This window comes from Colias croceus, chromosome 4 (genome assembly GCF_905220415.1).
Source record: "Colias croceus chromosome 4, ilColCroc2.1".
Classification (NCBI taxonomy): domain Eukaryota; kingdom Metazoa; phylum Arthropoda; class Insecta; order Lepidoptera; family Pieridae; genus Colias; species Colias croceus.
Genome location: NC_059540.1, coordinates 11,381,488 through 11,408,256, shown reverse-complemented (window position 1 = coordinate 11,408,256; position 26,769 = coordinate 11,381,488). Strand labels below are relative to the sequence as shown.

Sequence of the window (26,769 nt, the reverse complement as noted above, 5' to 3'; positions counted from 1 at the left end):
TAATTATGTTTGAGGCAAATACAATTTTGTTCAATATGAAGACCAATTCTTTATCTCGTTTTAAAATGTCGCAAAATAATAATAATTTAAACCTTATCTTGCTATCATTGCAGACCCATTAGTAAATTTGAAACCGCATTAGTAAGAGACATAGTTTTCACCATAAGTGCATTTTGGCTGTAAATCTAAGCTTCTTGGAATGCTTTTAAATCTTCACAAGACAATGCGGGTTATCTGTAAGATAGGTGCAGTGGTTTAGGTGTGAAAGTGGAACGAAGACGAACAAACAAATATTTCTAGTGAGGAGATAAATTAAGAAGTCTACTTATGTACTATATGGCAAAGAATTTGAAAATACTAACAGAAGATATATTTCATATGTCTAAGGTATGATGCGTATTCTAGCATTTTCTATTTTGTTAATTAAATAGGCATACATGTACCCAAGTAAGCTGAATATCATCGCACTGATAAAGTTCTTGTAGCCACTTAGCTCAAATCTCGGACTCCCAAATGAAGGAAACAGTAAATCCACTTTATCATCAGGCAGTACATAATACGTATGTGTTTATCCATTTACAATAGCCTGAGTTATGTGCGCTAGAAACATTTACATAACAGGTAGCCTCTAGCTCTAATGATTGCACATTTGGGGAACAAGTGGTGAGCGGTGAAAGAGTAATCTATGTACATACATATTTTTAAAATGATAGAATGCCGAATGAAATATTTTCATATAATAAAAGTTCATATTGATGTTACAGTATCTGAATGAAGGAGTCTTTTACAGGCATCATGTAGTATGAAGTAAAAGAAAAAAATATTTATCATACTGGATTTTGTTGTACTATGTCATAATAGATAGCGGTAACGAAATAAGAAATGTTAAAACAATAAAATTTAAAGTTATTTCCTTATCAAATTAATAAAACATTAATTTTAATTAAATTCCTGAAAAGTAACAATGTTTACTTAAACATAAGATTACTCGAAAATTATTGATAATGGACGAATATTTAAAATCAAACCGTATTAGTTAAAATAGTATATCGCTGTGTCTCGTCCTTTGTACCACACAGACATCAAGGGTCGCAATCAAAGTACGCCGTTTCCGCGATGGCGTTTAGAGCATTTGCAAATCACTATTTATTATGTTTGCAGTCCACACTTCGGCTCCCAACTGCTTATCAAGCGCTGACTGATTGTGGCCTTTCGTGGGCTTAGATGGCAGTGGAATCGGGTCGAGGAATGTGAACATAGAGGTATTAAGTTTTCTTTATTTTCATATTATGGGTGATTAAGTTCGTAGGTACATAGGTTTGTTCAGTTTTGGAGTGTGTATACCTATCTGGCCTTGGCCTTGCTTGCATTAATCCTGATGAGCCTACGGCTTTATCGTAAGAGGTAGGTACTTATTTAACGTTACCATGAGTTTTATTTAACTGTTTATTGTATTTAAATGTTTTGAAATTAAATAAAACCTTATCTTTCTGAAATCTAACGCTTTAAATGCCATCCTTTAATTTGTTAAAAATACTTAAATATTTGACTTATGTTTAGTATCATGTACGCAAAACAGGATTGTTAATGCACTATCCGTGTCAAACAAATAAAAAATTAAAGTTTATTTGAATCGCTATAGAATAAAGGTTTTATGTGTTTAATATGTACACACGCTTTGTTTGCAATATATACATTTACGTAATATGTATATTGTAGGTATGCGCGGCGGGAAGCGCCTCCTAGCGTGAGCGACACAGCGGGAAAGACGCTTGCAAACTGCGGGGCGGGAGGCCGTAAGCGCTAATGCTACAAGAGGGAAAGAGATAACACTACGCGTCTGGCGGACGCGGAGCGTGCAAGCGGGGAGCGGGCAGTCGCCGGCGTCATCGTGTCATGAGCGGTTGTGCCATGTCTTTCGAAGAGATACTCGCGAAAGTTAAGCAGCACCCGGAGCTGTGGCTCCCGACGCACAAGTTCTACAAGTTTAAGTCGCACCAAATCAAGGCCTGGGAGCAGATTGCGACGGAGCTCAATATAGAGGGTAAGGGTGGCGGAGCGGCCGCGGCGTCCTACGCGCGTCCCTCGTTGCGTAGTTACAGCGACTATGACGTCACACGAATACAATGTACGTTTTGTTGCATTGGTCGATTTCTACCTGTGTTGTACACCTAAGCACACTTACAATTACTTTGTATTGAAATAAATTTATTAAATATTTATGGATGGATGGATGTGAATGTTCTTGCATTTTACATTAAATCGATACAGAATACGGATACATATAAGTAATTAATTTTACATAGGTATACCTACAACCAGTTCTACGTGTATTGTAAATTGCAACTCAAAAAATATACATTATATTTATATCCTGTTAAAATCTATTAACTAAAACGAGTAAAGTCGTAAAACGGACTTTTAGGTAACTTAATATTTTATGGAGCATTAGAAAAACCCATCCTTTTTTGTTTACAGAAAAGCTACTCAAAACAAGATGGAAGTACCTGAAAGACCACTACCGCAAGGAAATGAAGAAGATCGTGGCTAAGGACTTGGAGAAGTCACGCTGGCACTACTTCGATCAGCTAAGCTTCCTCACAGAAGAACTACTCTCAGAAGGGAAGAGGAAAATATATAAAGAACCGCCAGAGACAGACAGCGATCAAGAACCACCGAAAAAAAAGATACTTCCAGAACCTTCTAGCAGTACTGCAGATCCCAGTCTATTCATGATCAGTAAGTTGAAGGAAATAACAGACAAGATAGATAGCCAAAGCGGTAGCAGTGAAGATCTAAAGAATGACCCAGACTATATGTTCCTAATGAGCGTCCTGCCAACAGTCCGGAATTTGTCAGATGTACAGAAATTTGTGTTCAGAGGAAAGATAAACGAATGGTTGTTAGAGGCACTAACTCAAAATGAATATTCAGAGCAGTATGAGCCAAAATACATAGTGGATTCATAGCGTAAGCTTGATGAAATCGTTGAAAATATCTAGTGAGTTTGTGTGGAAGACAAGACTTATAAGTGAGAATTAGGCTATATTTTATGGTAGTTTGTAAGGTAAACATTAGTTATGATCATTATTATTAATTTTCAACACGATAACGTGTACAGTCTGCACAAATTATTGTGTTTTAGCACGCTAAGTTTTAAAATATTTTCCTAATTTCGAAATACTTGATATTTGATCTTTTGTCATAGTTGTATATAGGTATTATGTAAATAAACATTTTTGGGCTTAATTTTTCCATATTATTTTTCATCTTTTGTTGCAATATAATTAAATCCATACTAATATTATAAATGCGAAAGTAACTCTGTCTGTCTGTCTGTCTGTTACTCAATCACGCCTTAACTACTGAACCAATTTGCATGAAATTTGGTATAGAGATATTTTGATACCCGAGAAAGGACATAGGATAGGTTTTATCCCGGAAATCCCACGGGAACGGGAACTATGCGGGTTTTTCTAAGACTGCGCGGGCGATGCCGCGGGTGGAAAGCTAGTAAATTAATAATTTGAATATGTGAACGAAATCAACATAGGTTTTTGTTAAAAGTACCTACTCAATGTTTTCAAAACACATCACATACTTTAACAAGTCAAAAAATAACATCCTTAAACCTAAAATTATTCTACCTTCAAATATCAGCGTTGTTAAATAAAATCTAACATCGTCGTCTGTTATAACCTCGGTGCAAATTCCAGACATTGTCACAGACCACAGCTAGTATACAACAACAAAGACCACGTGCTCACTAATGGAAACCGAAGCCGTCGCGCCCCGCTGCGGTAATCAAACCCGTGACCTAGCTCACTATACTCCAACTAAATATAATATATTCTATAGTTGAGGTATCATCTACGCAGTTGACATCGTTCAATTGACCTCGGGAACATTTTATATTCTAATGGTAATCATGTTTCAGTACCTTTAGATAACTCAAGGTGTAAAGCGGATACCTGAATTATCTACTTTAGTAATTTTTGTTCAGTTTTTATGCAAAATACTGAAACGACGTTTAATGTTCGGCAGTTTCAATAATCTAAATAGCAAATAGTCCTTCCTATAAGGAAATAGCGAAAAAACAGAACTTTTTGAAATATTCATCAAATTATAACACGTCATATCTATAAATAGCTATAACACAATATCAAAGTGAATCAAAACTACTTTCCGATAACATCCCCTATAACAACAATATTTACGAATGTCGTAAGTATTGTCAGCAAAATAACTTAAATAACTAATATCTAATTACTCGATTGTGCCACATAAACAGACACAAATGCAGGTAATTAATTCGTTAGCTAATCAGCTGTTAACCGCGCAACAAACACGTAAAGTAGGGTAAAAATCACAATAGCGGTTCTTTTGTAACTCTACACATTTCTATTGCGCGGGGGAAATTATTCACATTATTAGGTCCAGGTGTTGATAATGGTTTTTAGATATTTTAATTTTTAAATCTTCTATTAAACAAGTTGTAGTTATTATTAAAACAAAGTTTTTTCTAAAGCCTATACATGCCGCTCATCAGACAATCTGGGAATACTGAAGATGTAGACCTCGACCAATACAATATATAGAATGTACATTAAATAGTTCTTTAAACAACACGCAAATTTTGAAAATCTCCGTATGAGAACGCCTCTCAAAGTCGCACCTACACTTTCGATTTCAGACACACTCAGGTAAAAGGTCGCATTCGAAATGATCTATGCTATTGATCTTTACCAAACAACAAGGAAGCATTGCAGGTGAATCGCCGTAGGTGCGCTTGCGCATCGCTTGCTCAACGCGGCCGCATTCCGCCAACGGCCGCGGGAACGAGCGAACGTTAGTTCAGTTGCCCAATGTTTGTGCTTTTGGGAAATGTATGAGAAAGAGAAAGATAAGTTTCACAGATACCTCTTTTATATAACGTAAAACTGTTGAGTTTCGACGTTTCGAGGAAATCTTGAAAATGGGCAGAGAGTATCACTTTCTATCAGGTGACCTGCCTGCTTATTTGCCTGATTAACTATAAAAAAGAAGTAATACAGGCTTTTGGCCGTTGGTTAACACTGTCGGACGGTCTTTTTACTCCAACCAATGCACTTCTGACGGTATCATCCAGCGGCCAAAAAAATCTCTTTATGTCGAATGATAAAGAGATTGACAACAAATGTGTCTTTCCGCTAACTTTACGGTTTAATGGTCACGTTATTAATAGCGCGTAGGTAATGATATCGACTAGACAATATTTCCATATTAATTACCATTGATTAGAATGCAACGACAACATTATAGATCGGATATTGTTAACACTAATTGCTTAATAACGTTGAAATATGAACCCGATCGGACTGCATGGAACACTTTGTCATTAAAGCCGGGCGACAGACCGTGATTAACAGAAGTTGGCGCGAAGGCGATATTAACAAATAATTAAAAAATGATTTGTTGTCCAGATAATATCGGCGATACTTCCCGCTGACGGGCGTGAATATTTAAAATTCGACGTAATTAGTTGATACAATTTGTGGATAAATAACATTCGATGCGCTTAAATCTGTTTAATTGAATGTTATAAAATATATGGCTATGGCGCTAGCTTACATCGAACGTTATGGGTTTGTTTATCAACAGGTTAAGTTAAAGGTGGTTAATGATTAAAAATACGTGATGCGTGGGTAATGGCTGAATAAAGATTTATTAGTTACTTTGACAGAGGAGAAATAAAGGACAGCTTTCTGAAATCCATCCATCTATGTTGTTTTGATTTCATTACTTTTTTTTTCATTACTTTATATTCTTCCTTGGTCCAAACTACATTATTACTACATATTATTATAATTGTATAAAGTCTACCCAACCTTCTTAGTGTACCTTTATTTGGAATGCCACATTCTTATTTCTCATAAACATTTTGCAAGAAGATGGCCTCCGCCTTGACAGATATATCGAGTAATTACGCTGCAATTTTTTCGAGAATTAAATATATCATTAAATGTAAATCATCATTCCACTTAACGACTTGGACATTGCTGCCTTCGTATATTTAAGTTAATATCAAGTAATTGTATGTTTATGAGATAATCTCGAGAATTGATTGAAATTATCTTAGTTATAGGAAATTATAATTGTTAATATGTGTTTTTGGATATAAATTAATGATAATAAGTCTAGATACCAGTTGGTAATTTTATTATTTTCCTTTATTTGCTGTAGGATTGAATGTTAATATTCTGTGTTTTTATGTCTTCAAGCGAAGAGTGAACGGGTACCTTCTAGGGAAGCGCGCTTCATCTTAGGCCACATCTCAGCTTACCATCAGGCGAGATCGTGGTCAAGCGCTTCCCTATCATATAAAAAAAAATATTTTATCTACTCGTGGCAAAAGAAAGGGTAGAGTAGGTATGTCTGCATGTTGAAATCGTTAACATTCTTCTGAGTTACAAAAAATATTAAGCTTAAGCACTCCGTCGACTTTGTATTAAAAATTTTCTTGTTAAATTAAATTTAACGTATGCTTTTACGCGTAGTTTTGGACGTGAAAAGGTAGACATACATGTAAACCAAGTCGCGGCCTTCAGGTAGTTATAGTCAACTGACATTATAAACCAAGGACCCGCCGCAGGTCGCCACAATTGGCCCAAACAAATAGTGCCCCCGAGGCAGATTAATTGTATCGAATAAATGAAATAGTAATTGGGCGTTTAGTTTCAATTATGTGTGCCCTACAGCGAATTCTATGTAATTCGATCGTGACAACCGTATTGATGTATTAAACACCCACTGATTGCAATGCTATTAGAAAAATTATCGCTTACACCAGAGGGCGCTGACCATTGTCTCGGAATTGGCTTCGTTTGGAAACGTGATGAATTACTTTTAAATTATTGAAACAATTAGTTTTGTACGCTGCGGGCGTTTTTCGAGGATTTAAAATTGATCGCGTCCGTGGCATTTACGTGTGATGTAAACGAATGTTATTACCGAGTGGACACGCGTGATTACTGACTTGTCAATGAGTTTTGTAATTACCTTGTTTTGGACGTTTTACCGCTACAGGGCAACTATTTTGTAATACCTACCTAGTATGGTCTGATTTTAAAGGCAGTAATATGTAGCATTACGTACCCTACTGTTCAGTGCTGTAGCAAATCGTCTAATTACTCGTAAATCGTAATTATAGTTTTTCCAATTGAATAGCGTTTCCAAAAATGTCTTCGCATTTTTTAAACGTCTAGACGTCACGTAATAGTAATTCAATTGAGAGTTACATGTAACCTTTAGTAAGAATTCGGTCAAGTAAACAGTATGGCACTGCGTACTTCAATCTCGCGAACATAGCTCATTGTACTTATAGGGCATCTAATCCAATATAACAGGGCTTCCCTTGACGTCTGCAAATGGCCACTGTGCTGCGCAAATTGTAATTGATTTTTAAAGACTATAAAACTCGATTATGACTTAATAAGTTTTATGTAATGTGCAGATATTTTTAGGCTCGTTGATGCTCACGCATTGTCTGCAAGTTCACTCGTGTGAAGTTATTTTTATACCGTTTGTTTATTTCTTAAGTATCGTTATTACATAATGTTATAAGTACTGTACTTTATTATGTAAACTTAAACTCAAACATTTATTTATTCAATTAGACTTCTTTTAGAAGCACTTTCGAATCGTCATTACATATTTTTAACAATTACCACCGATTCGGAAAGCAGTATCTATGGAGAAGAACCGGCAAGAAACTCATAACGCATTGTTGCTCTTTTAAGTTCTCATATCTTTATTTTATCCAAATCGAAATGAAGCTGACGGGCCTCAATAACTTGATCAGTTATCACTAGGTACCAAAAAAAATATCAGTTCAGAGTCAATACAATGTTGAAGGTACTAAATGTTCCTCCTATCTACATTAACGGCATTTTATATCACATTTATCTTCATTATCGTCTTCACACCATCGATAGAACACAAGTGGGCTATTTCTAATACTACCGTTAAAATAGAGTTGTCCAAATTAGGCACAATTATAAAAAAATGTGAATACACGGACACACCCACGGGTCGTGTTATTTAATGCATTTATTATGTACACGTAGGTTGAAACCGAATTTCTATACAAGTAAATTTCTAGTAACTATTTAACTGCACCCACGAATCGACTACCTGTTCTTATACATTGGGAGGTTGTATGATAGTCATTTTATTCAATGAATACTGATCTAAGACTGTATCTAATATAGCAACGCAACTTCGTTCGTCATAAGTTATTTGTTTTATATTTTATATTGATGTTTTAATAAAGCTGACATATTTATGTAAAAAATATTTCTTTTTTTTACAAAGTTGAGTTTTATGAACATGGAACCTATGTTGTTTCATATTTCATAAAGATAATTACATAATTAGAAGATAGTCATAAATGCCATTACAGTAGTAATTGAATTTAATTTAATGAAAATCATAAATTTTTATTTACAAACAACGCAATATACTTCTACCCTCATTTTATACACAATAAGTGACCATTTAGCAAGTGTCGATCGTTAACACGTCAAACGGACGTCACGCTATAGAAACGTTTAAGCGTGAAGTTTTTATTTGCGATACTAAAATTATACGGGCATTATGTCGTTTTGTTTAGCTTGTTAACTGAACTATGAACAAGGTTATTAGTAATTTGCGATCATTTTCGTTATAGTTGGGTTTTGTTGCGGAATTTTCCTAGGACTCTTGATAATTTGTATTGGCTTTGGTAATAAATATTAACCTGATAGCCAAATATGTTATTGGCGTTTTTAAGGTTTAAGGTGTACGATTTTTGTAATATTCCTCAATTTCTCAATGTAATCAAATCCCGGTCAAATAACAAGAACTAAAACTTTAAGGATATAATATAGCATACAGTCCAATCAAAAACCCTTCTTTCTAGTCCCATTTCTCATAATATTTAATTCAACGTATATTTGTAATAAAGTATTCAATTCTCACAACCAACTGCTATTCTAAACAATACAACGAATAAATCGCTCTTTACAACCGTCAAAATTAATTTAAAAAAAATCCTACAACCTCCCTACCTACGTATAACATACTAAGAAACTAGTCCAACAAAATCCACATTTAGTATAACGTTACGGGTACGTTCCCAGCGCGGGGTGAACGTCTCGACGCTATCGCTAACAAGTCAATTACGCGATGCCCTATACGACTGGTTTCAATTTGTAGGGCTAGGGGTGGCACACGTGATAGTCTGGAAGGGATGGGCCCTTTTCCTCCTTTAGGGCGTATAAGCGTGATGTAGGGGATGAGACAGTATTGTAAATGAACATAATATAGTTGTAGGTGCTGTGCATTCTTTATTTTCATCTCCCTACACACAGCTACACTAAATAGTGCCCTTGGAATTTAACTTCAACTTCATTAGATTTTGAATCTTTACTTATATTAAGCAGAGGAAAGAAGTGATTTTTGGTTTGTTTCTTGCGATTAAACTCAAAGCTCCTCGACCGATTTTAATAGTTATTTTACCTTTGGAAAGCTTCATCTTGCTTGTTGAGTGACAATGTGCTAAAATTATCGATTTTTAAATGAGGGTATTTCGATTATTTTAAATACTAATTGGCAACCCTATATCCAGCTAATAGACTGGCTGGATATCGTGCGAGATGTATAAGTATAAGAAGTTTACGGAAGTGGCCGTTTTTGCTTTGATACACAATAGGGATGACACAAGTTTACACTCATTTACACTCGTATTTACGACCAGAAAAATCCTATTAGCGAGACATTTTATGGTAAGTTAATTGATAACAGCTTGTCCAACGGTTTGTTAGGAGATGTGGTGGATTTTTCATTTGTTTTTCTTTGATTCTTATTGGCAATTGTAATTTCAGATTTGTTATTGCGTCATAATTTTGAACGTTTATTTCTAATTGTGTTTTTACCATTATCTGCAAATGTTTGCATTATTTGTCGCTAAAGCTTTTTTCATTTTTAACAGGTTCACATCATGGTGCAATAAATCTTCTGTCAGTGTAGTCAAAATAAGTAATTTATTTATAGTTATTTGTAGTAATTTATTTAAATAAATGGTAGTACTTACGTGTTCGTCCAGAGAGTATGTGAGCTCGCCATCGTCATATAAAACGAACCACCTCCGCTGCCATCTCTGTAACAAAGAAAATGCTGGTTAAACATATATGTTACATATATAAAGTAGGTAATTAATTATAATAATTGAAAAAAAAAAACGATCAAGAGGTTGCAGGATTAATATTATGGTCGCATTTCAATAAAAAATACACTGATTTATTTAAATTTCAGTCTCTCTCTTTCCTTTCAATATATACTAATTACTAATATTATAAAGTTGAAGAGTTTGTTTGTTTGTTTGAACGCGCTAATCTTAGAAACTACTGGTCCTATTTGAAAAATTATTTCGGTGTTAGATAGGCCATTTATCGAGGAAGGCTATATATCATCATCATAATATAGGCTATATATCATCACGCTAAGACCAACAGGAGCGGAGCACAGCTAGTTCTTAATATGTAGTTATAATATTTCGTGTTAAGGTATCTTGCATTAAATACCTCAGTCCTCAAATTATAGTTTTATGAGAAAAGATACTATCAGAAGAAAAAGATGTGTTTTAAGCTACAAGATAAAGAGCATAGTTCCCAGTATATCTTGTAACATTAGCATATAAAGAAAACAAAACAATGAGATTGTATGCGTTCAATTACATTTACAATTAATTGTCCTTAACCTGCTTTATTTCTAATGTTTTACACATTTCCCTACTTCTTCGAAGAAAATAATTCCAATGTCAGAAGCATAAAGATAATAAAATATCAATGTATAACTCTATTTGGTGCTGTACCCACATCTAAACTTATACTAATATAATATAATAAATATTATAAGCTCTCTGCTCTGCTAAGAGTTTGTTTGTTTGAACGCGCTAATCTCAAGAACTACTGGTCTGATTTGAAAAATTATTTCGGTGTTAGATAGCCCATTCATCAAGGAAGGCTAATTGGCTATATATCATTACGCTAAGACCAACAGGAGCGGAGCAATGCGGGTCAAACCGCGGGGCACTGCTAGTTTTGAATATATTTAATATAGCCCTATTTCCCTGCTTAGGTATATGTTGACTCATGAGCAGGCTTTACATAGTAGGTTGTTGATAGGCTTATCAAAAAAACGTTAAACGACCTCCCAAGAAGTTGTTACTCATCTTAGAAATTGATAGTAGATAATATATAATATGACAGTATTCACTATTCATAGTTAAAGTCATATGCATAATTTTGTATGAAGGTTATCACTACGCTGTGATAATCAAGAGCTGACAAGTCTATCTAGCTGCGTTAAAAACAACCGACTTCAAACTTGCACTTGCAACATTTACAAATACAGACAAAAATGCTCATAAAATAAAAACTACTAGGCCTATCCGAATAAAATTTTTATGGGACCAATTCGACACCATCCCGCATCGAACAAAAAAAGAATCACGTAAATCGGTTCAGAAACCTCTGAGAAATCGGTGTACATACATAAAAAAAAAAAACATACCGGCCGAATTGATAACCTCCTCCTTTTTTTGAAGTCGGTTAAAAATGGTATAAAAATATATGTATAGGTATTATATATGTATTTAAGCCATAATAATTGTTTTAAATGGAAAATATGGACTGCAGTGGCAGATAAGCAATCAATGAACAAAATAAAGTCGAATTGGGAATAGCATTTTCTTGTAACGTTTTATAGATTCAATATAAATATCGCACGTTCTTATCTTATTAAAATAACGTTCAATTTATATTAACATTTGCAACATTGTAAGTTATCTTAACAGTTCGTCAATGTGGAAGCATCACTAATGATACAGCCATTACCGGTTGATAAGGCGATACATTTACTCGTTTGAAGAGAACTTTATACGCATACAAATGGCTATTTTTGAGCCACATATAGGCATATGTTTTTTACTCAGATTGAATTCTGATAAACGCAATTTACATAGAAACCGGTGTACTTGCACCAGTATTTTATAAATGTGTGAATGTTCAGTGCCTAATTAAATATTTTATCTCACTTAAGACTTGCTCTTTCCTGCGGCATCGGTCGTAATTTTTTTTAACTTCCAAAGTTACATAAGCTAGAAGAAATATCTACGAATGATAGAAGAAATGACGTTGCACTGCACGATCAAAAGCTACCACCATCTTCGGTTGTTCAATCGACTCATCAAATACACACTTCTAAGAATACAGACAAACAAAAACCGAACAAACAAGAAAAATCAAAGACACATTTAAAATATATTTTAGTGATTCTAAAACGGTAACAGTTTGAATGTTTGGTCCTCAATCACGCCAGAATCGTTGAACGGATTCGGATGTTTGTCACATCGATCATGTTATATCAACACCCGGCAATCAGGAAGGGGATTGCTTCCTTTAACAATCTCCTGTTTACATAATATATAATAAATCGTGTGAACGTGATTACAGTAAACTAGAAAATAATAAAAATAAAGTGGCATTCGTAACTTCATAGCACAAATTATATTGCACGACCTATTATTAGGACATGATTGAAAAATTTGGATTTTTAATTTGTTTTGAAACGACATTTACTTAGTTAGAGTCTTATCTACAATTCCGAGTTCCATCAATTGTAGCATATAATCGTAACTTTTTAGGAAAAACGCAGTTACACAATCAAATACCTTTTCTATACGAATAGAATACACTTGCACATAGGTACATGTCACTAGAATCTGTGCTAGAATGCTTGTTCTACTTCCGCCAAAATAATCTCAAAATACCATTCCAATAGCACACGATAAGCAAATAATAATTGGTAGTATTAGTGGCATTAGTCTATGTGTCGGCTGTCGTGTCGCCACACAGATAGAGATCGTGTCGTGTCGGTCACGCGACGTACGCCAATTTGTGTTCCGATTAATTAATTTGACGACTCGACCGCTAAGCCACGCTAAGCTTATATGTTTTGAAGTTTGTGTAACAGGATTTACTTCAACAGGCGAGCCGTGTCTACACTGATCGAAGTGTTTCGCGCAGCAATTGCTTCGCGAGCTCTCGTTCAGTATGGACCCGCCTAATAAAACTACATTATTCATATAATATATAGACAAATTAAAATGCAAAACCTTTTAGTTATATATGATATTTGACTAATTATCCTCATTATATCCATACTAATCCATACTAATATTATAAATGCGAAAGTAACTCTGTCTGTCTGTCTGTCTGTTACACAATCACGCCCTAACTACTGAACCAATTTGCATGAAATTTGGTATAGAGATATTTTGATACCCGAGAAAGGATATAGGATAGGTTTTAACCCGGAAATCCCACGGGAACGGGAACTATGCGGGTTTTTCTTTGACTGCGCGGGCGATGCCGCGGGTGGAAAGCTAGTATTCAATAATGAGGATAATTAGTGAAATATCATAAATTAGACTGTAATTAATCCTACCTACTTCATTTCTGGAATATTATGGCAATACAAGCATTAACCGTAAGCAAAATGACTCCATATTGCTTCTGTAAAAAAGTATGTTCTTCTATAATCTATATAATAACCTATTTGACAAACATGCTCCCTTGCGCCCAGTCAAGTTGAAGCATTTGCCCGCGCCTTGGATGACGGCTGAACTGAAATCACTTTTAAAAAAGAAGGAAGAAAAACTAAATTAAAGATGCATGATTCTGATGTTAACAGGGAAAAGTATCAGAGTATTCGAAATCGCTGCAATACATTATGTAGGGATGCACAACGACGTCACATTTCTACATCGGTCGAAAACGGCGACCCAAGCAAAACGTGGAAATTTCTCAAATCCCTCGGTATTGGAAAGGCTGCGCAAAATTCCATTCCAGTCACAGTTACTATCGATGAACTAAATTCTCACTTTTCTAATCCTCTCTTGGATTTTAACACAAATTCTAAAGCTCGCACCTTAAGTTTTCTAAATTCTTTATCTTCTTCTGGCTATCCTCCGTTTATTCTAAGTCAATTTTCCGAGTGTGGTGTTAAGAAGAGCATATTGTCTATAACTTCGAAGGCTGTTGGAAGTGATTGCATTGGTCGGAGCATGATTATTCCTATTTTATCCATCGTTAATCCTGTCATCACACACATCCTAAACTTTTCTATTTCCTCGAGTACATTTCCTGTTATTTGGAAAGATGCTCATATCTTACCTCTTCCTAAAACCTTGAATCCTGTCTCTGCTTCTGACTTCCGCCCCATTGCTATTCTTCCTTTCCTGTCGAAAGTGTTAGAACGGCTGGTGCAGGAGCAGTTAAGTCGCTTCCTTAATTCCCATAATCTCCTTAACCCCTATCAATCTGGATTCCGCCCAGGTCATAGCACGACCACTGCACTTATTAAAATCACTGATGACATACGCCTGGGTTTTGACAATAAGCAGTTAACAATCCTTTCATTGCTTGACTTTAGCAATGCTTTTAACACCGTCGACCATGAGGTATTGTTGGCCATGCTACGCTCTATTAACATATCTCCAACGGCTATTGACTGGTTTCAAAGTTACTTGCAGGGACGTCGGCAGCGTGTTTTGGTGGAGAACCTAACCTCTTCCTGGAGCAATGTTCATGCCGGGGTTCCGCAAGGTGGCGTGTTGTCTCCTCTCTTATTCTCAATCTTTATTAACTCTATCTCCAATAACATTACTTCTCCTTATCATATGTACGCAGACGATTTCCAACTATATTCGCACGTGGCCCTGCCTGAACTTTCTGAAGCGATTTTTCGTACTAACACTGAACTCGCAGCCATCGTCAATTAGAGCAAGGAACGTGGTTTAAAGGTAAACCCCTCAAAAACTAAAGTCATTATAATTGGTAGCAAGCCGCTTATGAGCAAAGTTAATTGGGATTGTTTGCCGGATGTAGTGGTCGATGGTACTCGCATCCCCATCTGCAAATCCGTTAAAAGTCTTGGATTGCACCTCGACCAGCACTTATCCTGGACAGAGCACATCAATTAAATTCGGAAAAAAGTGTTTGCTACTGCATCCTATTTGCGCCGTTTGCGAAACTTTCTGCCGCTTTCCACCAAAATTGCGTTAGCCCAATCCCTTCTACTTCCTTTCCTTGACTATGCCGATTCCTCATTTCCCGATCTTTTTGAGTATCAGCTAGACATCCTTGAGAGGGTGCAAAATTTCTGCATCAGATTTATTTTTGGCTTACGTAAATTTGATCATGTCACCGAATTTCGCAAAAAACTTAATTGGCTTCCCATCCGTCTTCGCCGGGATGCCCACATACTTAACCTTCTGTACTGTGTTCTGTTTGATCCTAAAACGCCAGGGTATCTTAAAACTCAATTTAATTACCTTAGTTCAAATAATTCACTCTCTCTTCGCTCTTCTAATCTTCTGCTTCTTTCTACACCGGTTCGCCGCACTAATTTCTATGGATCTTCATTTACTGCTCGCTCTATTCAACTTTGGAACGCTTTGCCTGAATCCATTAGGCGGGCGCAAAATGTCAAAAGTTTTAAAGCTCTTGTCAAAAATCATTTCCTGTCTCTATAATGTGTTTGCTTATATTTATTTTATATTATATAATAGTTTGTCTGTTTTTTCCGTACTGTATTTTTGTAGTGTATTTAGTAGGTTATGTACTATTATGTGTATGTATATTTATAGAATATGTAAGTATATATTATATTTATATAAATATATATTATATATATGTATATTATTGTATATATATCATTTTTATTATTTATATTGTATGTAATGCTTAATTTATTTATAGAATTGGCGCCAAGTCGCGTTCTAGCATACATTCCTTACCAATCAGGGTTGCCTGGAAGAGATTGCTTTTGAGCAATAACGCCGCCTATTAGTACGTATTTGCCGTGTGTTTTCATTGTATTTAATTATAGTTTATCTTATTTATGTTGGTATATTATGTACAATAAAGAATAAAATAAATAAATAAATAAATAAATAAATAAATAATAATCATACTTCATGCATTGTAGAATCCTCACTATAAACTCCATTAAGACATCCAAACAAACACTCGAAACATTACCCATTACATCAACACACCGATTTCACGACCATACAAGGCAATGTATAATATACGCTTAATGTACCTGTGGTATCTACTAAGTTATAGTATATAGTGTAGTGTAGACAATCGGTAAGAATCTGCGTTCAAATAGTCAGGGAAAGTCGGTCGTGCGTTAATAGGGTTGGGCCTGGTTGATACTGGATAGATAAGATTGCCATTATCTTCAGCAACGGGATTATTTAAATTTGAAACCCGTTCCTTTGAGTATCGTTCAGATCCAGAGCTTGTTGGCGATAGGCTATGAATGGGCTGCACTACAATATAACATACTAGAGGTCCGCCCCGGCTTCGCCCGTGGTACATATTTCGCAATAAAAGGTAGCCTATGTCCTTTCTCGGGTATCAAAATATCTCCATACCATTTCATGCAAATTGGTTCAGTAGTTTAGGCGTGATTGAGTAACAGACAGACAGACAGACAGAGTTACTTTCGCATTTATAATATTAGTATGGATTATATTATTATAGCTTTAATACTATATGTGTGTAATTATGTGCATTCAATTTTATTATCGGCACTTTGTTTAAATCGTCCTAAACAAACAAATTATATTCACTGTGTTATAATATATGATTTTTGATATAACTACAATAAAAGAAAGTCATTATAGGTAAAAAATTATGAGGAATTAGTAATCAGAATTAATTTAAACAGTATTAAACAGCATACAGTAGATTTATAGTTACAATAACCATCACACGAAATAAGTAAGTATAATTAAAAAATATATATGCATATAAACTATAAAGCCGTCGATTCGATCTTTAAATACATAATATAGTACCGCATAAATAGTGACGACACAGCTGCTTCTCAAATAGTTTATTAGCTCGTTACCAACCCGAATACCAAATAATTTGACTTATTCAAATGGCCGGCTTTAGATCTTCAAATTCCGATTCAATTAGCATAAATAATGTATGAAGAGAGCAATAAATCATGACTTATCTAGTATCGACGGATACTAAATTCCTTTCAATAAAATAGCGCGGATGATCGGATTGCGCACGCGCCGATATCGGCCGATCGGCCGTTTCGCACTCGCCGACCGATCCGGAACGATTATCCGATCGAAATCCCCTAATGATGCGTATAGCATTCCTCTCAAATCGGTATTTAGAGATATCCGCCGCTACTTTTGATATTGTCAATTACCGGCCATGATTGTATGATTTCTTGTTCGCGATTTAACGAGCATAATAACGCATTAAATTGGGATTAGGAGACAATTTCGTTGGTAATTCATAAATAATGATAGATGCAAATGAAGTGAAAGTACGTGTATTTAAAAATATCGCAAGGAGGTCTCTTGTTGGTACGGTCGGCAAAAAAAACTATTTTCATTGTTATATGATGTAGACTTATTATATAACTTTACGCTTAATAAAGGCCTATAACTCAGTCTAATCATAAGTTTTTAGTGTTTATTAAAGAAATCAAACGCTTCACACAACACTTATTTCACGTAATAGTAAAAGTCAAAACATCGAACAACATCATACTTATATTTTATGTCGACATTAAAATAACAACGTGTTAAACAACAACATAAAATTAAATCTACATTCAGTACAATTTAATTATGAGTAATGAGATAACGTCCATTGTTGTTGGAAATATACATAAAAACGATATTAATTAACCGTCCAAATCAGATTGTGGTAACAGAGTAATAATACTAATAATGTGAAAATTGAAAGTGAAATCTCAGTTGTAATATAAGGATAGTTTTCTCATAGTGTATAATTAACTGCTATGAGCCTAGGTCGTTAATATTTTATGAGTTTGGCACGGTGAAACGAAATTATAGTGTTGGTAAAGTGGTTAAATAAAAAGCTCGTTTTGATATTGTATGATGGAATGTCGTGTCGAATTTCACTAGAATACCATGGAAGATAGTGCATGAAACAAAATATTTTTGGTTATTGAAATTTTTATAAAAGAGTAAGTAATGTAGAGAGAAAATACACATTATTAATCCATTTCCTTTCCACTATATGCCGCAACGTGTGCAACGAAGTTTAGACATGAAACGTTTTGGTTTAAAAAAATCCACAATTTTTAGAAAGACATTACTAAAACCGAAATTACGTTAATTCCCAATAATAATTATATTAAAAATAAATTATAGATTTTTCTGCACTCAGTACCAAGTTCACAGGGTGCCACTGCGAACAGAAATGTCTGAGCGTAATTACGCTCTAAAACAATGAAACACGTGCTCATTTCGTAACTCGATTGTGATCTGATGTAATATTATAAATCGATGTTGAATCGAGAACGGTGACCGATATCGATTATTGAAAAAACCTTTTATGTACATCTTATGTAATCGGTACAATGTTTATGAAACAACATTGTACTTATATCGGTTAAGATATAATACAACTATCGTAAATATTGAATCGATTACACTGTTAGGGCGCGTTTATATGACATGGAATGTTACCGCGCGGCGAAAGTACGGTGACCGCGCGGCGGCCGCGCGGCGGCCGCGCGCTCAGCCACGCCACTGTGAACCTGGACCATTTCCAGTTGAACGTAAAGTTGAAATTAATTTGAGTAACTAACTGCGCGGTGGCCGCGCGGCCGCCACGCGATCGAGCGCGCAGCCACCGCGCGGCCGCCGCGCGTCCGCCGCGCGGCCACCGCGCAGTTAGTTACTCAAAATTAATTTCAACTTTACGTCCTTGTTAATAGAACATAAATTTGCTATAACCGAACAGCCACCGCGCGGCGACCGCGCTCGTCGTCTAACTGCAGCCTTATCAAGCAAGAAAAATACTTGTACGACACTTACAGATGTTGTATGTAATAACTAACAACTAACAATTGATCCTTATAGATTACGTAATTAATTGTTATTTTTATCAATATTTTTAATAATTTATGGTCTAAATTACAAATTACGAAAGACATGAAAAAAAAAAACAATGTTTATCGAAAGATCTCATCTTTAATGTGTTAACGAGGGACACACCCAGCGTTTCTCAAACTGTAAAAAAGGAAGAATACATAATATGTCATAATATGTGTGAATCTTATTATAAATATTATCTAGCTTTAACCTTCAACAGTGTACCACTCCCGATTATCTACTAGCTTTCCGCCCGCGGCTTCGCCCGCGTTTTCAAAGAAAAATCCGCATAGTTCCCGTCCCGTGGGATTTTCGGGATAAAACTTATCCTATGTGATATTCCAAGTTACCCTCTATATATGTGCTAAATTTCATTGTAATCGGTTAAGTAGTATTTGCGTGAAAGAGTAACAAACACACACACATCCTCACAAACTTTCGCATTTATAATATTAGTAGGATTATCTAGCTTTAACCTTCAACAGTATGTACCACTCCCGTTTATAGATCGCTACCTAGTGATAGGGCCGCCTTTTGCTTGTTTTATATTATGTGTTGTGTGCTTTTGCATTTGTATTTATTTATTTCTAAGCAGAATTTTCATTCATTCATTCATTCATTCATCTACACATACAAACATTACCGTAAACTCAAACATTTATTTATTCAATTAGACTTCTTCGAGAAGCACTTTTGAAACGTCATATTTTTAACATTAAACAACAGGATACAACAAGATACAATATAACAATAATAATACAAGAGGATACCTTATAATCAGCAACACTTGATTTAATTAATCCCATTGTTGTATATTCGCCCAAAAGCCAAAACAATGGTTATCAGATCAGGTGCGGTAGTTTAACAGCGGGGTATTGATCTGCTAGTAATTGATTTCCCGATTTGAATTTATCTTATAAATGCTATGTGAGATATTCGTGAGGTGATAATATTTGTGTGGCTGGGACGTGATGCAGGCATGATGAGCATGTTGTGTATAATTGTTATGGATATATATTGTACATTTAACATTTATTGATATTAGATTTCGTAGATAAGTTATTTTTTTTTACAGACGTTAATATGCGCATTAAGAAACAAAAGCAATGTAAAAGTAGATGATTAAATAGGTTATTTGGAAATAAAGTTTGAGAACCGCTGTTTGTAAGTGTTAAAGAGTAATTTGTCAAATCAAAGAGCTCAAATGAATCGTTTAAAATTAATTAGTATTCCGTTTTCAAGTTTTAAAACGCAATAAATTCAAAGTTAAGATAATTTATTTATATTTTATGGTCAGTTTTTGTTATTATGTAACCTAAAATTGCTACAAAAATAGTTAGCCGAGGTTCCCAAAACAACAAAAAATGATTATTGATTACCTAAAATAATAATACCACAAAATTAAAGTAACTTATATTATAATATAATTCATTATTAATATTGAATGCTTTTCTTATTTTTGGAATGTCGAATTGCGCATTAAACAAATAGTTAAGTTGTGATATAAATGAAATGCTCGTTAAAGTTTCACAAGAATCACAAGAATTATGCAGTGAACATTATTATATTTTACCGACAGAACACGAAAACATGAAATTATTAAGTTTAGGGATGTCAGTCACTTTACCTTCCTTTATTTTAATATCGTTAGTGTATTTTGTAAGTTTAGGACTTAAAATAAATACACAAATCTATATTAATGTGTTATAAAAAATTAGCACATATACGAATAAGACAAAAAAATCATGAAAATATCTGTTAGGTATTTGATATTTTTGGGAATACATCTTACAGAGAAGAAGCGCTACTCATCACAATATGTTTGTCTTCGTTCGTAATTTCGTATTTTATATAAAAAAATTGCATTTAATTGCAAATATGTATTATAATTTTAATTAACATTAACATACAATATCCAAACAACATTCAAAAGAAAGTTGCGTATTCAGACATATTGCGAAAAAAATGGTTTATAATTACGTATCGATATCTCGATATGAGACCACATCCCTATTACATAGTAGGATTCCGAACCGCAGACTATGTTGTAGTCGGTTTTCATCACTTTATCGATATGACGCAAGCGCGCCAAAATGGCTACGTTTGCGCGGGAAACTACAAGCTCGGAGATTAAACAAACGAGACTTTAAATTATTAGTACGGGAGCTAGCAACGTTTAAAAAAAAGTCATTTTAGTATAGTTGGGTTTTTGATATACTGTTCCTCTTGCTATTTCGGTTAGAGTCCGGGCTGTCTGGCTGGCCGCAGTGGTTGCGTTTATTAGTGCGCATCTTATCTGCACAGGAAAATATCCTTAATTTGAAGTCATTTTTTAACGCGTAATTTTTAATCTTTTGCCTTTAGATAGATCCATCAGACATAATTTTTTTATTGCAAGACGTTTTTTTCGTTGTAAAATAGGTGCCATACGCAATTTTTATTTCAAAATAACTAAAATGTCATCGAAATAAGTGAAATTACATCAACATGAGTCCGCTTAAAAGGTAAGTAATAACTTTATTATTTATATTATATTATCCTTTTTTAATACTTATATTGAATAATTAGTAAACTAATATTTTTAATAGATGGTTTCATATTTATTACACTTCTGGGTATAAATATGAATTTGATGATATTTGTATTTTCTAGTGTTTGATTTTACGCGAGTATTATACATTTTGAAATTAAAGACTTGGGAAAATAATACAATGAATAAATCGCGTTTAAAATCCGTTAAAAAGTCTTTAATTTCTTGATGATATTTGGTTTTTATCAAGTTTACATTAACGTCCTATTTGAGGTTCGTTGGGAAAAAGGAGGCGATATGGTAGATTATTGCAAAAAAACTGTAAATAGTAAAATGAATATTATATATAGTATAAGTACCACAGTGATTACTTATCCTTCACTGGGATGAATGTTGATGGAATTTCACTTATTTCGATGATATTTTAATTATTTTGAAATAAAAATTGCGTCTGGCACCTATTTAACAACGAAAAAAACGTCTTGCAATAAAAAATGTATGTCTAATGGATCTATCTAAAGGCAAACGATTAAAAATTACGCGTTAAAAAATGACTTTAAATTAAGGATATTTTCCTGTGCAGATAAGATGCGCACTAATAAACGCAACCACTGCGGCCAGCCAGACAGCCCGGACTGTAACCGAAATAGCAAGAGGAACAGCATATCAAAGAACCAACTATACTAAAATGCTCACTTGTCAACGTTGCTACCTCCTAGAATATATATGTCATTATCTTTTTGGGTTGAGAAATTATTTGTAAATCAAATCAACATTAAATATTTAATGAATTGGAAAACTTTATTGCATTATGCATAATGCAATAAAGTTAATATTGAATCAATATTTAATTAAAATTGTATAATCAAAAAAGATAAAATTGAAATATAACCTTTCAAAAAATACTATTTATAATATAAAATACAAAATATTTAACACAAACAAATCATTCACACTTGACATTTATACGTAGGGCACAGTTATTTACCATACTCAAACTTCACAGTAACATAGCGACTTTCGATCCTCTATAAATCGTATTTCGTCTATGATTCCTAACCTATTAAGATTTAAGTCCGTGACAGTTGACAAGACAACCAACAGCGACACCTTTCAACGCTGATTTGTTACTATCTGGTCTGAATTACAAAAGCATTGTAAGCGAAAACAATGGAGTTAACTTTTTAATCAATCAAGTCTGTTAGTTTTAGGTTGCGCAAGCGACGGCGTTGACAAATGATCCGACTGCGATGTGACGTCGCAGCACGCCGTGTTATAATTTAAAAACAACCTTTATTATGTATGGATTAAGAAAACTTTATATAAACTCAACCTAACCTCTTAGAACATGGTACTAGGTCAATAAAATTTGAAATTATTAGCTAAAATATTGCAAACACTAACGATAGTTAAAATGAGTGCATGATGTTAAAAATATACACTTATGTTGTAAATTAAAATGTGATGAAGAGTAAAGAAGATACTTGAACTATAAAGGCTTTTAAAGGCCTTCTCGAAGGCTACAAGTTTGAATGCCAAGGCTGAAGGGTACATAAATGGATTCCAGGGCTCAAACTTATAGGTAGTTGAAATTTTCTCGTCCTACTACTATTAAATTTAACAAAATATGTACATATTGTGCCCTGGGGATTTTTATACAATATCATATTTACGGTAAGTCAAGATGGGTATAAAATATGTAGATTGTAGGTACCTATATTTATCGTTACATCGAATAACATCCTTAATCATGAACAATATGTATTTTCAAGGCAGTAATTTTTTAACACAAAAAATAATAATAATTAAGCTGTCCACTTACCTACCTCTATATTTGTTCTTGTCAAAAGTTAATTATTTATGAAATAGATTGATGGGCCCTTGGACCATGGAGTTATTCAATTAAAAAATGTGAAATATGGGAGTTACAATGTCAATTCATACATTAAAAATGAAGGACTCTGGAAGATTTAAAACATGATTTATTTATTATAGGTTAAATATCCGGATATTTCGAATACACATAGTGAGTGTAATCTTGGTCAGTCCAAGATATTACATAATACATATATATTAAATGCCTTGACTGCAAAAATTACCATTTTTAAATATATTTTTTACATATCACACTCGAATAGTTACTAAAAAAAACACTTATTTAATAATTATTCATAGAGTTAGAATGACACTTGACAGACTTATGTTCACGTAATTGTTCATTAACCTCAACACAAAGTCAAGGTAACCTTAAATAATACGTAACTCGACGCCAGCCGGGCTGTGAACCGATGCGAGGAGACAGCTAACGACGGAGCTTGGATCAACAAACCAAAATTGGTAGGCAAGTTACAAAAATATTTTAGAAACAAAATATATAATGAGGATATGTTTATGATGAAGGAGAATAAGTTTACGAGATAATTGGAATTAAAAATAACCTTTAAGACAATCATCGAACTGAAAAAACACTCAAGGTATAATGTACGTATTAACAATTTTTGAGATGATGATCAAAAACGACAACCAAAAGTAATATTCACTCAAGACCTTAAAACGCACGTCAGGATTGCACGCAAAACTTTTGATGGAATTCCGTGGTTAATAAACATTATTTTTTCCTCGATTTTTGCTACCGAAATAATGGGGTTCTTTGCACTTGCAAAATCATCTCGCAATTTATTCACCGCGTTGTACCTTCTCACTTGACAGGCGGTTGTTAGCATTGAAATTCTGCGAAACGTAGCTGAAATTAATGGATCGGTTATACAATTTGGGAAAAATTACCTCTTAACCGCTGACTTTGAATTATAACTAATATTTGTAACCTTTCAATGTTCCGCGTTAAGTATGGTTATTCGACGCGCATATTTTAGGCTCAAGAAAGGGAACCGCGATTGCCGCTTTTAGGATTTAATATTCTGACTCCTCTATACAGTCAGGATTTATAATGCGTATAAGTTATGATGGCAATTATTCAAGAACAAAAGACATCTGCAATTTGCATCTTTAAAATTGGTAAAATAACTACAACCAAGTCTACTATCGAGAGAACGATTCAATACTGTTCGTTTAAAACTTCAGATACTCCCAAACCCCAAAAACAAGATCGTACACAAACCAGACCAAATCAAATTGGAAATAATTATCGCCTACATACAAATTCCCATAGGACTTGCATCAGTCAGAATTACGGTATCAATTCGGGATGGTTAGAAACCTTTTGATGTATAATGAAGGGTTTATTAAATCAACGTCATGGATCCATTAGAGCTCAGGCCGAGTTTGGACGATCAATCACGAATACGGGTAAGACGTAAATGCTCTTATCTTGTTTGTAATTTTTACTGGAAACTGGGAAGTTTGTGATAGTAGTCAAGTTGTTGGTAACATTGGGTGGATACTATGTTTGGATTTTTCGGTAGATGAAGCATATCAATAGGCAGTGGAATAATAAATAATAAAAATTTATTTTTCAAGAAACAAGTACAGTATTATGTTCAGAACTCAGAAGAGTGGAAGTTAATAGGTTGAAACGACATAATACAAAGTGATATTATTGTATTTAATAGGAGATTAGTATTTTGTACTTCCGTTTACTATTGTTATAATTCATTGTGAAACTACAAATTTAAAAATAGTTTAAAAGAAACACAGTTTAAATAGTAGAAGCACATTATACGTCTTTGACCTCTTTACCAGATAAAAGCGGCAACATCAATATTTTAGATAACTTTTTGTATTCGTAGACGTGAGTCCTTTTAAGCACGCTTCCTTTATCTACGGACAAAAACGTTTACAAAAAAGGATCTAAAATGCCCCTATCTGACACGCTTCTGCCTCACTGGATTTTGGACTGGAATTCTGATGTTTTTTAACCTTTTTCACCCATAAATATGAGCTCGGCCTGTAATTATGCGCCCCGTTAAATAGTCGTAAAGTTTAACGACAACCTGTTTGGATAATTATTAAGATTAAAATTATCGTGATTTATGGTGATTAATAGATGGGGGGGTTGTACGAGCACAACTAGGCCACGATAATGTTAACTACACCAATTATTCAAGCAGTCCACCCGTTAATAAGGTTAAAAATAAGCTGAGCGTGTGTTAAAACTATGCAGTGTGGTCAGGCTTTTAAAAAATTACCCCAAGCTTCGGAATGTGGAGATAGCATCGTGGAGTGACGTATGCATTAATGGTTGCGCTTAGAAAAATGATGGCTGGTGGTGGGTGGTATGTTTCGATTGTAAACCTGATTTTTCTATGTTGTAGGTTACATTTGTTAACGTCTGGTACATTTTCTTACATGTCAAGTTCATTATTATCCATGTTCAGTCAATTTTGAAAATGTTTGTTTAATTGGAGATATTTGACATTAGTAGGTATAAGATTATTTGAAGAAGTGGAAAGACTGCAGTTAGCAGCAATTACTAATATTTATTTTTCTTTTATAAATACAATTTGAGATAGCTACTTTGTCCAAAAATAAAGATGAAAAATATGATCGATCGCGATGGTATGATAAACTCAAAACAACAAAGAACTGAGCATTGAAGGGCTTGAATTTTAGATCGTTCCATTAGTTTTTCTTCCGCAGTAAACAACACACTAAATCCTTCAACCATTTAATTAACCATTACACGTTCCCGATTACATCTAAACGGTTAAACCATAATGACATTTCGCAAGCGAAAACAAATGATTGATTTGAGCGAACCGATCGTATCGCCTGTGTTGTCGGTTCATAGTGCAAGGATCGGTCATGCGTGGCGCGTGCGCACGCTACACGTATTTATCATCATGGGAGATATTTTACAATCACCGTTGATTTAACTGATGGAAAGGGTATGTGTGTCACGTTTGGTTCGAATGTGAATTGTGGGAAGGTAGGCATGCAGGCGACGCAGCCGTGTGAGTTAAGACTAGCTGGAGTCCGTGGCTTTACTAGCATGTTACCGGAGTAATAAGTAGCATCAGTACTAATTTAGACTATAATCTAACTCTTGATGAAATTTCATACAGATGCGATCAGTTTCTTTTCTGTGTCAGTCCATGTCCATTCATGCATTCCAACTTGAACCCTCAGAAAGTTTGATGGTTTTATATTAGTAGTTTTATATTAGTAGACTTAAAGGGATAAAAAATGAGGTAAAGTTAGTACGTGAGGTTGTATGTGACTTTATTTTACATATTCTTCCACTTTCTAGATCTAGGAA

The 26,769-nt window shown here is 34.4% G+C and overlaps 2 protein-coding genes across 3 annotated transcripts in view; one reads left to right on the top strand and one right to left on the bottom strand.

Annotated features, from left to right (window-relative positions):
- Positions 1 to 26,769, bottom strand: part of LOC123690826 (protein outspread) — a 229,135-nt gene that overhangs the window by 43,352 nt on the left and 159,014 nt on the right. For both annotated transcript variants that reach the window (XM_045634896.1, XM_045634897.1), the window contains exon 3: positions 10,112 to 10,177. In XM_045634896.1, the coding sequence (XP_045490852.1) occupies positions 10,112 to 10,177 (66 nt within the window). The remainder of the gene's footprint in view (positions 1 to 10,111; positions 10,178 to 26,769) is intronic.
- On the top strand, positions 1,867 to 3,249 carry LOC123690836 (transcription factor Adf-1-like). The gene is made up of 2 exons (XM_045634915.1): positions 1,867 to 2,044; positions 2,479 to 3,249. Exons 1-2 carry the CDS (start codon positions 1,897 to 1,899, stop codon positions 2,967 to 2,969), a joined length of 639 nt encoding a protein of 212 aa, XP_045490871.1. The 5' UTR covers positions 1,867 to 1,896; the 3' UTR covers positions 2,970 to 3,249.